This window comes from Phycodurus eques, chromosome 10, assembly GCF_024500275.1.
Source record: "Phycodurus eques isolate BA_2022a chromosome 10, UOR_Pequ_1.1, whole genome shotgun sequence".
Lineage (NCBI taxonomy): Eukaryota > Metazoa > Chordata > Actinopteri > Syngnathiformes > Syngnathidae > Phycodurus > Phycodurus eques.
In genome coordinates, this window is record NC_084534.1 from 26,773,391 (window position 1) to 26,789,123 (window position 15,733).

Below are 15,733 nucleotides of genomic sequence, written 5' to 3' on the forward strand. Positions count from 1 at the left end.
ACAACCAGGTTCCGCAAAAGGGCGAATTACACGGAAATTGCAAGGATAAAACAAAAAGACGATGAACTATTTGAAGAATACAGGGTTAGAATGACCGCTTGTTTTAAAGCAAACAGCGGATTGACTGAGGATGCAAATCCTCAGGGCCCTTATCAACAACAGTTGAAAAATGTTTTACATGCGAACTCGAGAGAGCACATTAACAAATGGGTCGATAAACATTGGATGAACCTAGCAACTGGCTCTCTGGAGGAATATGTTAATCATGCCCTCCATGCAGAAAGAGTGTTAAGACAGAAGAAAAAAAATAATAATAATGTAGATGTCTTCCTCAACGGAGGAGCAGAAATTTACTATCAAGGCAAAAAGAGAGATAATTTTAGAGGACGCGGCAGAGGCCGTGGGATGGTAAGATATGGTCGAAAATATTATGATAATAACATCTGTTGGTGCTGTGGAAATAAAGGCCACATCGCACGTAACTGCCCGAAGAAAGATAACAAAGAAGACGGTCAAACAACCGCATGACTAAGCCAGCCTGCTTCCCAACACAACAAATCCGCTTCTGTAAACATTATGGAAAATGACGAAGTGGATTTCAATTTACAGGACATTCTAAGTTTGGATACTGAGAAACCTGAAATAATCCTTATCAGTAAATGGGAAAGAAATGAACTTTCTTTGCGACACAGGAGCATGTAGAACTGCATGTCGGGAAAAGATTCCAGGTTCCAAACTATCGGGACATAAAGCAATAGTTAGATCAGCAAATGGACAAATTACTTTTGCCATGGAACTTGAGCCTGTGTGGATTAGAGACCCACAGGGGAAAACATGTAGAATGCCAATTTTCGAAGTCCCGGAGTGCCCTGTGAATTTGTTGGGAAGAGATGGCTTATTCCAACTAGGACTTGTACTCATTCCATCATCAAATGGAAATATTTTAGTGAAACGAAAACATGAATTAAAAAGAGAAGATCTCTATATGACACTGGAAAGCAGACAGAATACATTCTATTACACAATCGATATCCCTGACAAACCACCGTTAAACATGGGAGAGACTCTGATGTCTGCAGCCTTGCAGCTTATCACACAAATAGAAGATAAAAAAAACAGTGATGAGCTGCATATAACACTGTGGTACAAAAACACATCGGGTCCAGACTCAGTATATGAAAACAAGTTACGACATGCGACACATGATAACATTACTGTGGATTATCTGTACTCAGACAATAAAGCAAAAGTCGCGGCAGGAATTATTTTATCAGACAAATTAAAGGAACTGTATAAAAATACAAGTGTCCCACATATTTCAATGTGCAAAGATTATGAGTCACAGTGGAAATGTGTGGGAACATTAGTAAAACAAGGACAAGAGGCAGATGATTGGCAACAAATAGAAAACGACCTCGAATACAGTGCATCAACTGGTCTAATCAGGAAGGCAATATTTTGGACAATGCAGGGTGATGAAGGGAGACACATGCATCCTGTATGATTAGACCAGATGATTCTCACTGAAATTGATGAAGAGATGTTGAAAACAGTTCCACAAAAGTTATGGTCCGCAGGACCATTCGATGTAGGCCTTATTAAAGGGGCTTTACCAGTACAAATTAGACCAAAAACGGAATATAGGCCAGGGATTCGTCAATATCCATTAAAACCGGATGCACATGAAGGAATCAAACCGGTAATTGAAGCACTAATTAAAGCAGGAGTTATAGTGGCGTGTCCAGATTCACCATGTAACACACCAATTTTTCCCGTGAAAAAGGCCCCACCTTCAGTCGGTTGGAGGATGGTACAAGATTTGCAAGCTGTAAATTCTGCAGTGATACAGAGAGCAGCATGTGTACCAGATCCACACACATTGTTAAATTCATTAAGAGCAGACGCTACTGTGTTTACAGTAGTGGATATAAGCAATGCTTTCTTTTCTATACCAATAGAAGAGAACAGTCAATTTTGGTTTGCATTCACATTTGAGGGAAAGAAATATACATTTACTAGATTACCACAAGGTTACTGTGAAAGTCCAACAATTTATTCACAAATAATGACAACAAGCATGTCTACATTCACTCCCCCAGGAGGGAGCCAAATCTTATTATATGTCGATGATGTGCTTTTGGCATCTCCAGATGGAGAGACATGCATCAAAGATTCATTAGCCTTACTGCATCATCTAGCAGAGGAGGGACATAAAGTAAACAAAAATAAATTGCAATGGTGTAAAAAGCAAGTCAAATATCTAGGACATAATCTGAGTGTAGGAGGAAGGACTATATTAGAAGACAGAAAAACTATAGTTTTAAAAGCCCCTAAACCGCAAACAAAGAAACATATGATGTCATTTTTAGGCCTGACAAATTATTGTAGAGCATGGATTCCAAACTATGCAGAAATTATTGCACCATTGTCAAAATTGATGTATGAAGCAGACCTTAAAATGACATCACCTGTTCAATGGAATACAGAGGCAGAAAAGGCCTTCTGTGACATTAAACAACATTTGGTGTCCAGTACTGCGCTGGCCCTTCCGGATTATGATAAACCATTCATTCAGATGGTAGATTGTAAACACTATTACATGACCTCCGTACTTACACAACAATACGGTGATAAGCTGAGACCAATAGCTTATTTTTCAACTAGACTAGACAACGTGACGTGTGCATTACCGCATTGTGTCAGAGCAGTTGTGGCAGCTTCAATGGCAATAGAGAGCAGCTCCACAATTGTGTTATTTCATCCATTAACTCTTAAAGTGCCACATACAGTGTCTGCTCTCCTATTGCAAACCAATATGGCGTTTTTATCACCTGCAAGACATTTATCTTGCATGGCCATCTTGCTGTCACAACCACATTTGACTGTTGAGCGATGCACAACCTTAAATCCAGCCACACTAATACCCTTACCTGATGAGGGCACGCAGCATGATTGTCAGGAATTGGCTGAAAAAACTGCTAAATGTAGAAATGATTTGAAAGATCAACCTTTGAATAATGGACAGGTTCTGTATGTAGATGGTTCTTCGAAAAAAAATGAACTAGGAAAGATAAAAACAGGTTACGCAGTAGTAACTGATACTGTTGTGCTAAAAGCTGAGTCGCTACCGTCACACTACTCTGCCCAAGCTGCTGAATTAGTAGCATTAACCGAAGCATGCAAAATGATGATAAACAAGGATGTTACAATCTATACTGATAGCCAATATGCGTATTCCACAGTTCATGTTTTTGCACAATATTGGGATAACAGAGGAATGATTACATCAACAGGGAAACCAGTAACGCATGCTGAATTACTTAAACAATTGTTACAGGCAGTGCAGCATCCACGAAAAGTGGCAATTTGCAAATGTGTTGCACATACATCTGGCACTGACAAAATTTCTCGAGGGAATGCATTTGCGGACAAAACCGCGAAAAAGGCAGCCTATAAACCATTTTTGGGTTTAATAAAAAATATTGAGCAACAGACCTTAGATGACCAAACACTAAAAGATATGCAACAACAGAGTCCACAACAAGAACGCAATTATTGGGAAAAACGAGGTTCAAGGCTACAAAATGATATTTATATTAGCACAGAAGGGAAACAAATACTTCCAAAGAACCTATTCAAATGGGCTGCTATATTGAGCCATGGTGTGTCACATGTCTCAACAGGAGGGATGGTGGCACAGATACATCGACACTTTACAACCTATGGTTTCAATTTATATGCAAAGAATTATTGTAGAGCATGCATGATCTGTGCACGACATAATCCTCAAGGGCAATTACGACCTACTAGAGGTCAATTTCCAGTGCCTACATACCCCTTCCAACGCATTCACATGGATTATATAGAATTAAATCAAAGTGAAGGAAAGAAATACTGTTTGGTTATCATAGATGCATTTTCTAAATGGATCGAATTATTCTCAACAAAATCACCTGATGCTCTGACGGTGGCAAAAGCACTATGTAAAGACATCATTCCAAAATATGGCATACCTGAAACCATTTACAGTGATAATGGGACTCATTTTGTAAATCAAATAATCAATAAAATAGGAACCATGTTCCACATCAATTTGAAAAACCATTGTGCTTACCACCACCCTCAGAGTGCAGGTCTCGTGGAAAGAATGAATGGGACAATAAAAAATAGCAGAAAGAAACACGTGGGTTCATTTAACACACTGTAAAAGAGTCATTTCAGCTGAGTACTCAAATAGGGAAGGTGAGCAAAAGTCTGATAACGGAGCGGGAGCAGATGTGTAGATTCTGAAAACGCTTGCTGGTCAGTGAAGAAAAAAGACACCAACCCGTTTAGTGAGAACTCAGCAGAATGGCACACCCACGTTGGTTACGAGATTCGATAAGCTGTTACGCAGCAACTTTGGTTACTATAGTGTTGGTTTTGTTTATGTGGTACGTGGGAAGTCCCACACTAAACGATACAACGCATTTTTTAGATAGGAAATTACCTACCAACTGGACCAATATGACCAACCCAATAAAAAAAAATGTTGAATCATTAACTCGTACCAAAAGGAGTACAGTTGATGATCAGAACTGTGGGAATAGCTTCCAAATGCGGCAAAACAGGTTAATATTTTGTGCCCCCCGAAATCAAGATACTTTAATCATAATTCCATATGCGGCTCTCACCAATGAAGCTCAAGAGAATGGGCAGAATTGGGGAGATAAATATGACTGGTATGCATCTATAGGCTTTGGATGGGAATACCTCATTGGTGAAACAGGTTATGATTGGTCCAATTGGTCATTAAAAGCAGCAAAAGAACATAGAAAGAAGTTTAACTTAAGCAAAACGACCCATAATTTAATATTGACATACAAGTCGAGTCACCCAATGTGTTTGATGGTGAGTTTGTGGGCATATACTGCGGGAAAAGATCCCCACTTCCAAGTAGCATTGTGTTATGGGAACCGCGTTAAACCAGAAATGCCATTAAAAACTTCAAAGAAAGGTGGACACATGTTAATGGTTAACAAAATAACTACTGATGATTGGTTCCTTGTAGTCACAGGAGTTTCAGGACAAAATAACAATTGGTTACTATTGGTGGAACAAGCAGCAAATGTAGCAAAAAAAGATTGTGTGGTTTGCATGGGTCCAAGGCCTTTGTTGCGAATAGTTCCGGCACAATTATCACAAAATTGTATTATTCCATTAATGAACGCTACTGTACCAACTAAGGGATGTAAATCATGGGATCGTATATATCCCGTAACAGAAGCAGATAAAAACAAACCGATGTTTTCTACTCTAGTAGCACCAAATAATTTCACTTGTATAAACATGATTAGTAAAGGCAAAAAATTAGGACCACTGAATGACACACAGTGTAAAGTAACCTTAAAAGTCGGACCAAATTTTATGCCAGTATCACGGAGCGACATCTGGTGGTGGTGCGGAGATGATAGACTGTTTGATAGATTACCTAAAGATATATCTGGATTGTGTGCTATTGTCACTTTGATATTGCATGTGTCAGTATACCCTATCCCTGTTCAAGATTTAATGAAAAGGGCACCAATGTTTTTGTCTGATCTAGAACATAGACAAAAAAGAGATTTGTCCTGGCAGGGGCAAAATAATCCGACGTACATCGACGCCATAGGTGTTCCTCGTGGGGTTCCAAATCAATACAAATTGGCTGACCAAGTTGCAGGAGGATTTGAGTCTTTCATATGCTGGTGGTGTACGATTAATAAAAATGTTGATAGGATAAACTACATCCACTTCAATGTACAGAGATTAGGAAATTGGACTCAGAGTGGGTTGGAAGCTGTACATGAGCAGCTCAAGGCTACCTCTTTAATGACGTTCCAGAATCGCATAGCTGTCGACATGCTCCTCGCAAGAGAGGGAGGTGTTTGTGGTATGTTTGGAGAACAATGTTGTACATACATTCCAAACAATACTGCTGCGGATGGCAGCTTGACCAGAGCCATCGATGGTCTACGGACCCTCAATCACAAGATGAAGAGCCACTCTGGGGTAGGACACTTCTTTGTGGGACAGCTGGATGGACGTTTTTGGTAAATATAAAACCCTAATTTCACCAATATTGATATCAATTGCTGTTTTTGCAGCCATTCTGACATTTTGTGGATGTTGTTGTATCCCATGCATTCGAGCTTTAATCAGTAGATTAATCACCACAGCCATAACCCCCATGGAGAACCGTATGGAGCTGATGTATCCATTACTGTTTGATAATAAAGATAATGATGATGATAATGATGATGATGATGATTATGCTTTAACTGATTTGTTTCCTGATCCAGATGATTACGATGTTTAAACTATAACATTCATGTATGACAAATCTACTCTGGGTGTAAATGTATTTGTTTCATAAAAATGATTCTACAGTTAAAAATCGAAATGAAGTGACTGTAAGATGATATGAGAATTTGTGCAAATACATGATAAACAGGAGGGAAATGTTAGATATATCTTAGTAGTTATCATTTATTTGCTTAGCTTGCATTAGTATTTTGCATTAGTAGCTTGCATTAGTATTATGGACAATATTTAGATAGAAAGATGTCTCGCCTTCAAGAAGATGACTCAGCAACATTTGATGGAAGGGCGCCTTGACCAAGGACGTGATCGGATGTGGTCGGGGACGGGACAGGTGTCGGCTGGTCCTATGTTTTGTGTTGTGTCTTAATGCTTAGAATATTATGTCTTGTAGAACTCTCCTCTTTTCAAATAAATGTAGGAGCGACGGGGGAGATTGTTTAGAGCGTGTTGAGAGGCTGTAACCTGAACAATCTCCCATGCGCCCTCCTCATGAGTAAAATGACCAACGTCTTCATTCCTTTTGTGTTTATTCATTATAATGTTTGGTGAGATAAATCCAACACCTAGCTATCTAAATTTATAACCACACCCACCCACCCACCTAACAACCTTCCTCACACATCAACTGGCTAAAGTGCTACCTACTTTTCTACCTACTTAACAGACGAACAAACACATGGACGGACGGATGGACAAACTAACAATCTAACTCACTAACTCGACAATAAGCTAACTGCGAAGCTAATTGAATGGCTTACAATCTAACTAATTCTCTACCCACCCACCTATCACCTTGCTAACTACCTACAGCTCTACCTAACTAACAAAACATAACCGCTCATCTCAGCTTTCAGTAAGATATAGTGTAGTTCTGCAACACTGCAAACCGCAATAATCATCATCATCATCATCATCATAAAAATAGCACAGTAACAGAGCCATAATATATATTTTGTTGTAAATGTAGCATTATGGCTACAGCTCTTGCATGGGACGCAGTAGCTGTGCGAAAAATATAATGGACATCGTAGCGACATTGTGCAGCTCTCTGGTGCAATCTCTGCACAAACAGCATCGGGCCCAGTAGTGTCCCGGCAGCTGATGAGAACACTGGTCGCTGCTAATAGTATAATCCTCACATCAATGCAGCCTTTTTAAAAAAAACAAATTTTTTAAATGGCTCCGCATTCTGACGGAGCGGGAACGAGAACACAACGACGGGAAGAGCTGCGCCGTCACGAGATATCATTTCTGTTCTGCTAATTTCGTCTCCTCATTATGTCCCTGTCCCTGTTGAGCCACAGTGAAAAGCAGTAATCATCCCATGTTACACATTATACATTTCAATTTCCAGAATTGAAAACAGATGAAACAATGGAAGAAATTTCCCATCCTTATCCAGCTCAAGCCGCCTCTCTGTGGCGGAAGAGGAAGGGGAAGCTATCAAGTGAGACAGATTCATTCATGTGGACCAAGTGGTGCTGTTCTAAATGTGTCTGCTGATGGACAAGAGGAAGAAAGAGATTGTGTTGTGAAGATTGGTGGCATCTTTTGTGGCACTCACCAGCTGTTGTGCATGTTCCTGGGACTCACTGTGCTGCACAGTGGCGCTAAATTATTCTGACACAACTTTGGAGAAAGAACAAAAAAAAATTTCATACATTACTCGGACGGGTGGACGCACATCTGGTCTGCAGAGCAGTGTTTCCCGACTTTTATTTATTATCAATGGCCGAAACGCAAAACCTCCTGAAAAAAAGAACTTTTTTTAAAAGAAAAGAAAATAATTCTTGCACAATGCTATTTGTCAAGGTGAAATCAACCAATTAGAAAATTGAAGGTTTTACATTTCGACCATCGCTATTTTACATTAAGCAACTCTCAAAACAATATCCTTAAATAATGATGATCAATTTACTCACAGACTTACTTAAATCTGTGCGTATTTAGTTGAATACGCAAATATTCTGTCGCATGAAACGCATCCGGTGGATACACTACACGTTAATTGTACCTGAATGAGCCAGAACTGAGAGGGTCAACCTCACCCCTCTCTCGGTCGGCTAAGACCACAGGTTCGGCACTGGCAAATTCCTGCTCAGGTCCAACCCATGTCGAATATAAAAATATTGTTTTAGCTCCATCTGGTGGCATCTTTGTGGCAAGCAATTTTGTCAAGCCATAGCCTTATCTAATAGAAAAAAAAGTGATTTGCTGCCATCTCGTGATAGCTGTTGGCAATCACATCCCTTTTTGGGTGGACATCCATTTCTGATGGATTTTTGCTTTGGGGTCCACTGTAATAACCATGTGTCCCAATACTTTTGTTCATACAGGGTCCTTGGTTTAGTTCTGTACCTGTGGCGTCAAACTTGGAACATGCCATATTCTTTTACTAAGCTACTCTAATGCTTTAGTAAAGCCTTAATTATAGTGACTACTTATTTGAAAAACACTTGACGTCATAAATATTTTACCAAAGACCCCTTGTACACAATGAAGCGCCAAGTGGGGCCCTTACTTTTACTGCTTTGACATAGGTGTAATAACTGGGAAAAAGAAAAACATCCATGACAAATAAAAACACCACAGCAAAGTTCCTTTCTCATACCAAGAAGGAACAAAATTATAATACAAACTTTGCCATTTCGAACAACGGCAGAACATTTGCACAAACACTATGCTACCCAGTTCTATGAATGCCTGAACAGAAGCGAGACTAAAGAAAAAAAAAAAAACCTCTCGTTCCATGACATTTTTCAGACAAGAACTAGGTGTAAAATCCTTTTCTCGCTATCAAGATTGAACAACAGGGAACAAGAATGTATCTCCTGACATCCTCTTACTTCTCTTCTTGTTAACATGTTTGGTGTTTTAAAGGTGTGTTTCGCCAAACTAAATCAGGAATATATGTGATGAAGAATCTTGGTGTCTACTGCTCGGCAAGACCTCAGGGGATTCAATTCCAGTGTCAGCAACACTGCGACTGTTTCTGTGTCTGAGAATTTATTTATTTTTTATCATGGGCTAAATTTTGTCTAAATTAGACAGTGTGGAAAAAATGCCAGTGAATGCATTCAGCAAATCCTCAACTGCAACTGTACCAAAGTGGAGGATTGCGAACCTTCCAATTGGTCACTTGGACACCAACAGTTTCTTTTTTTTTTTTTTACCTCGTGAAAGGAAATCTTACAACAAAAACACTGCTGATTTCCACAAAAGGGGTACTATGTTCATACAACACAGAATTTGGGCATGACATTTTCCCCATTGCATCACAGCAATCTACCACTGTGCACAGTATGAACACACAAATGTCACATAACTGATCCATACAAGTCTCAACTGGACTGGTCACGTATCATTTTTGGAGTGTGTGTCAAGAGTACTTTTCTTTTCCCACCTTCCAGACATCTCTATTAGAGACTAACTTGTTGTCAGAGTGGAAGAGTACAACATGATTGAGTCCTTGCTGGCCTTTCCAAGAGCATCACAGCGGAGAATTGTCTATTTCATCCCGCAGCCATGACCTCTTGATTGAATTTGTCACGGGGACAAGTTGTGAAGCATTAAGGCACGCGGGTAACCTTTGCGGCACAAGCACTCGCTGATTTTTCTCCTTGTTCTTCCGTGACATCCAGTATTTGGAAAAAAAAAAAAAAAAAAAGGGGATTTGTGGGAATACAAATTACAATGGGAACAATGACTGTCACCTAGAGAGTGACATTATTGTTCCTCTCCTTGAGAAGTAATGTGTGACTAAAAAAAAAAAAAAAAAAAAAAAAAAAACATCAAATGCCATTTAAAGGTGTGCAATTTGAAATTTGACCAACATTTTCAGGAAAAACAAACATGCCTGTAAAGTTGTTCAACTCTGTGTTGAAACAGCAAGGTCTCTTCTAGCTATTCTAATTAAATTGAACTGAATTGAACACTGAATTATTCACATGTGTAAATATCAATTTTATGTCAACACTCATATGATGATAAATGCAAACGATGTACATGCACAAAATAAATCATATTTATCAATATGGAAAATGCATACACTGTGTATAGGAGATGTCTTTTTTTTAATTCAAAAGTTGGTGCAAGAAAAGTTTTATAAGTGTGTTTTTTGATTTTCCATTTCAGGGCTATGTGCTTGGGACACATGCTGTTTTGTTATTTACTCTCATATAGTATTTTGATGACACACATACACTAACACACAGTGCTTATGCGTATCAGATATTTAAAGCTGAATCATGTTTTGATGCTATAAAAATCAAACTGTGCACATTTATTTGCCAGACAGACAATTTAGGCTGCACTGAATCTACGTTTCCCTTCAACACTGCAAGAGATAAAGACTTTCCAACCACACCTGTATCTATCTATCTATCCTCAGGGTGAACCAACCTGTCTGGGTGAGAAGAAAAAAAAAACATTTCAGCGACGTGATATCATACTTGCTATCAGAAAATTATATGTCAGTCTAACTTAGCCTGATGTGTTAGGGAAAGTGTTAAAAATAAGGGTTAGGCTAGGAGAACTTTTAATTGGATGAATGTGAAGATGGAGTACATTTGTGTTAGTCCGAGTATAACGAGCTCACGGTAATGCACTTGTGTGCCCGCTGACATTTAGTGTGCATCTTGCACTTTCGTAGTCCGGGTTAATCCCGGGGCTCAGACAGCCGACCGCGGTCGCAAAGCTCTTGTCACTTGTCCAATAACGGCGATACAATAGTTCAAAGGTGGCTAAAGGACGTACGGCGTAATTAAAGGTCGTGTTGCGTGGCTCCAGTTTTAACGAAGTCCTCGGACAAGTTGACCCCCGTGGGATCTGCAGCCTTAATGGAGGCATTTTATGGAAAACAGATTTTTTAGCGACTTGTATGCAGTAGTTTGGTGTTGCGAGTGGCTGTCAACCCACTGAGTGTTGAATTAAACAACCAAGTAAATCTTTGAATATATTTCTGATTCCAAAAATGCGTGAGACAGGGTCAACCGCTCAAACCGGTTCATTTCAGCCAGACAAACGCTACGGTGTCAAGTAGCGATGCACGATTATGGCCAAAATAGTAATCCCGATTATTTTGATCAATACTGTAATGACGAGCATTAATCACGATTATTCCTCGTCTTTATTTTTATTGCACTACTTTTCAACAAACAATATGTAACACTGTTCAATTCAAAATGATTCTTTAACTAAGAATCAATGATAGACAATAATAATTTTAAAAAACGTACCCCAGAAAAAAAAAAAAATCAACATTGCCAAGGGCTAGCTGAATAAATGTGCTATTACAAAGTGCAATCTTGAATTGCAGCTTAATGGAAGCAAATACAGTTAATGTGTCAAACGCAATAACATTAAGCTGGAAGCACTGACTTTTCATTTGAAAATTCCCCGTCAATATAGTGAACTGTCCAGGCCGGGTACATCGCCGTTATTCTGGCAGACCATTGGTCAGTCGTGCACGGTCACAAACTGCAAAGAACTCTACAGTTGTGATTTCATTACGGTCAGGCCAGCTGAAAAGTTGAAGTCAAGGCAGCTGCTACAACGATCGCTAATAGTGTCTTAGCGTGACATGCCGCCACTCCGCCGACGTGCTGAGAGGGAAAACCTTAAAATAAAAGCTTCATATAGTACTACATTGGACATCAATGCCACTTTAAGCTTTGATTTTGAAGTTGGCCACGGGGCGCGGTGCCCTTAACGGGGCGCGATGCCCTTAATGAAGCCTTAACCATACGTTCGTCCCCTGGTGGTTGGCTGACGAGGTTGCGGGCAAGTGTGACATAATTATTGATCCTCTGTTTTTTTGTTTTGTTTTTATTTGTTTTTTTTTTAATGCATATGTTTCCTTTATGAGCAGAGAGGCTTAAATAGGAAGGAAAAAAATCGAGAACAAAGAAGAATTTGTAAGCTCGGCGGCAACGACCAAGAAAAAATGTCAAATTTGACACCGTCTGTCCTGATGCTTTCATGAACGAACGTTTCCATGTACAGATGTTTTATCAAACGAATGCAGGCATGTGTTTATATGGCTGAAAAATGAATTCAATTAGCATTAAAATGGGATGAAATTTTAAATACAGAGAAGGAAAAGCAAAGAAGACACCAAATTGCTTTGTGAGTTACAACGCAAAGTGTCTTATTGAGTCGTCATAGTGTGCTGCCATTGATTATTGGAATAATCATTATTTGACCAAAATCTTCAAGAAAAATACACATTTAAAGTTGAAAAAAAACCCAGAGCAATTGAACCGCTTCACATTAAAAAAAATGTAATACAGCATATGTTGTGAGCATCTAAAGGGTCCATTTATGCCCAGCCAAGTCAATAATAATAATAATTAAAAAATAATAATAATCGAAGAATGCAAAATGAGCTTACGTTTAGTCTTTTATGTGACGAGACACCTGATTATTCTTCAAAGTTATGGACCATTACTGAACTTCTTCTATGACAGGAATGATAAGCGGCAACACTCCCCTCCCCGGCATTTTCATCAAGGTTAAGCTTGAGAAGACATTTTGTCTTTATGTTCTACTTGAAAGTTACTTGTACAAATGTTTTACTATGGGAAAATCTGATTGTGGTCAGCCTTCGAAGTTCCACTGGAAGGATTACTTTCCAAATCAGAATTTTCTCTTTAGTACAATCACACCAAAGCTATTAGCGAATAAAGGTAATCTTTCTATTGGTTTGTTAAAGAGCTTTAGTATATCCTGGAATGATGGAGACATTTCGAGACTGCCTGTTACTCGCCATCGGTTCGAGTGGGAGTCTGCAAGTGTCAATGACGAGCGGACGAGACGTGCCAATCATCGCAGCAATTCTAACTTTCAGACAGTATTATTTGCTTCAATTTGCAGTTTTGATGAGACCAGCAGAGTGCATTTATTTAAAGATGCAGTTGAATGATTTGCTCTTGACTCTGTTACACTGCTTTTGCGTCGACTTAATTAAAAACACAAAATAGAATGGAATTGGGGTGTAGAGAAAAGACAGCAAGTTTTATTTACATTGTCCTGCCCTTTTCAAAATCGTGTCTTTCGTCGTATGTCTGTGTAGATCCAGGTCATGGTAATCCGCAAATGTTAAATTGAGGCAACTGGACTCTTGTTTGTTGAATTTGTTGCTTTCCAAAAATATTCAAAAAGGTCTTAGGCAATACTGACGGAATGTAGATGGTAATAGCCTCTTTGATGCTCAAGTAAATTTTTTTACTTACTGTCACAATATCAATAATAAAAGGAAAAAACACCAATCTTCTTTCTACAAATAGTTGTTTCTTCATGTCTGTGTATATTTTTAAGTTACCCAGGTAAAGTAATCCACAAAGGTTGAATTAAGGCAACTGGGCGATTGACTAATTCAAATGTCGGTGGTGACACGCCCACTGATTCATGCCAAATTCAACATTGTCAACATTGAGTCAACATTGTTTACGACCATCTTTCTCCACTTCTAAGCCATAGACATACAGTACTGCACTGTAAGGCTCGTCGCAGCAGGGCAGTGACATTTGTTTTTAACAGTCTCAGGTGTTGTCAAATTTCACACTTTGGTTGTGCTTCCCTGGCTTCCCCTTGCGCACCGCTGGTGTTCCTCCTCCGTTGCGCATATGATTCTACTTTCAAAGCTGACTTCAACACCCCCATCCCACATCGATATGAATATAAATGTAATGTCCCAGCCATATGTCATGGGATGCAAATATTGTGAAAGGAGCCCGAGGAAGCGTACCTGCTTCCACTGCCATCACGGTGATATTGTGCCAGCCTGCTGTCTCACGGTCCAAAATCTTGTCCAGCGTGATGGCGCCCGAGTCAGGTTGTATGTGGAAAATCATGTCCTGGTCTGTGCTGCGATCGATGGAAAACCTGTAGCAAACAAACACAATTTGTTTCTTTGTTTCTATATACGTTGTACATGTTTGAAGATAATAGCTGAAAACCTGTTCAAAGACTGAGAACTTTGAAGTAATCAATTGTGTAGCTATAGTGTGAAATTGTTTTTCACCCTTTCAGTAGCTAAAACGGGTCCCAGTAATGCACCTCGGCCCCGTCGCGAGTCCCCCCCTTCCTCCACCAAGAAAGAACTTGAGCGCCTTCGTTTGCATCAGCGGTTATCCGGTGCAATTGCGATGTGCAGTTAGCTAGCTTGCAATGTTGTTAACAAAACCCTTGTTTGTGGTGTGTCAAATTTAGAAGACATCATTTTCGCTGTCCAGGGACGTATGGTCTTTTTTTTTCCTTTTTTTTTTTTTATGTTTGTATTATTTCTCTGAGTCAATTTGACAGGTCTGAAGTCATGACAGGTGCTGAAGCTGCCAAGCCGAAAAGTCAGCTATGTGAAGCGCTACACTAACAATAACTTTTCTTGCAACCAACCCAACAAAACTTTTTCTCGTTTTTGCCTAAAACTGAATATCTATTTTGTGGATTCGCAGTGCAGAAACAACAATCCTTTCCTTATATAAATCTCTTGTTCCTTTGGATGAAAGCGTATTTCTTCTAATCCGCTGAGCTGAAACACAAAACTGTGAACTTGACCGACGTGCGCCTACCCCCCATCCATAAATAAGGATTTATGTTCCTAAAATGTGACAGGACTCTCTTTTTCCATACTTGTTGTCTATCCGGGATCATCTTTTGACAGGTGCAGGTGTCTGCCAGCTGTTTGATTTACCTGCTGGAATATGTGCGATGCTTTTAGCTGCAGTCATTTGAAGCTTGTGGCAAAGCACCATTGCAATAAATTCTGCCACTGTGTGTTTCTTTTCCCGTTAACTAAAACTCGTTGCTCAGGCTGCATTAATATGCAGGTCTTAAAGAGTGTGTGTGTTACTGAAGCACCAGAGGCCATGAGCTTGCCAATTTAGCCCAGTTGGTGGCTTTTGGCCAGCGTCCCCCCTCCTCCCATCCACTTTGTCACCCATTCATTTGCTCATGCGCACACATAAACACACAGGCGCACATGTAGCACACACTCACACAGCCTCGTAGCTCCCGGCTGCCTGTGAACGACAACGCTGCCAGTGTGTTGTACTTTATTACACCTGGAACCTGGGAGCCTCATGCATTTTTAATGGAGGTAATTTGCACAGGCCCCGCAAGTGTCAGCGTTACACCCCGTCAGCGACACTGTCTTAGCCCTTATCTACTTCCCCCCGCCCGTGGCGCCAGCAATTGCTCTTCCGAGGATGCGTAAACCCAAGACCTTGGTACAGGAGATTACTCGGCGATATTGTCTCTTATCATGCACCGCGATCATAGCGGAGAAAACAAAAAGAGACAGACGACGAAGCGCTATCCATTGTACGGTTTGAGATGAAATCAGCTGCCTGTGTATGCTACCCTGCTGGTGAATTATGGGTCTTTTTAAGCC

The 15,733-nt window shown here is 39.8% G+C and overlaps 1 protein-coding gene across 1 annotated transcript in view; it reads right to left on the reverse strand.

Moving 5' to 3' along the window:
- Positions 1-15,733, reverse strand: part of LOC133408366 (cadherin-22-like) — a 79,933-nt gene that overhangs the window by 36,019 nt on the left and 28,181 nt on the right. The window contains exon 7 of the mRNA XM_061687173.1: positions 14,090-14,226. Coding sequence (XP_061543157.1) covers positions 14,090-14,226 — 137 coding nt within the window. The remainder of the gene's footprint in view (positions 1-14,089; positions 14,227-15,733) is intronic.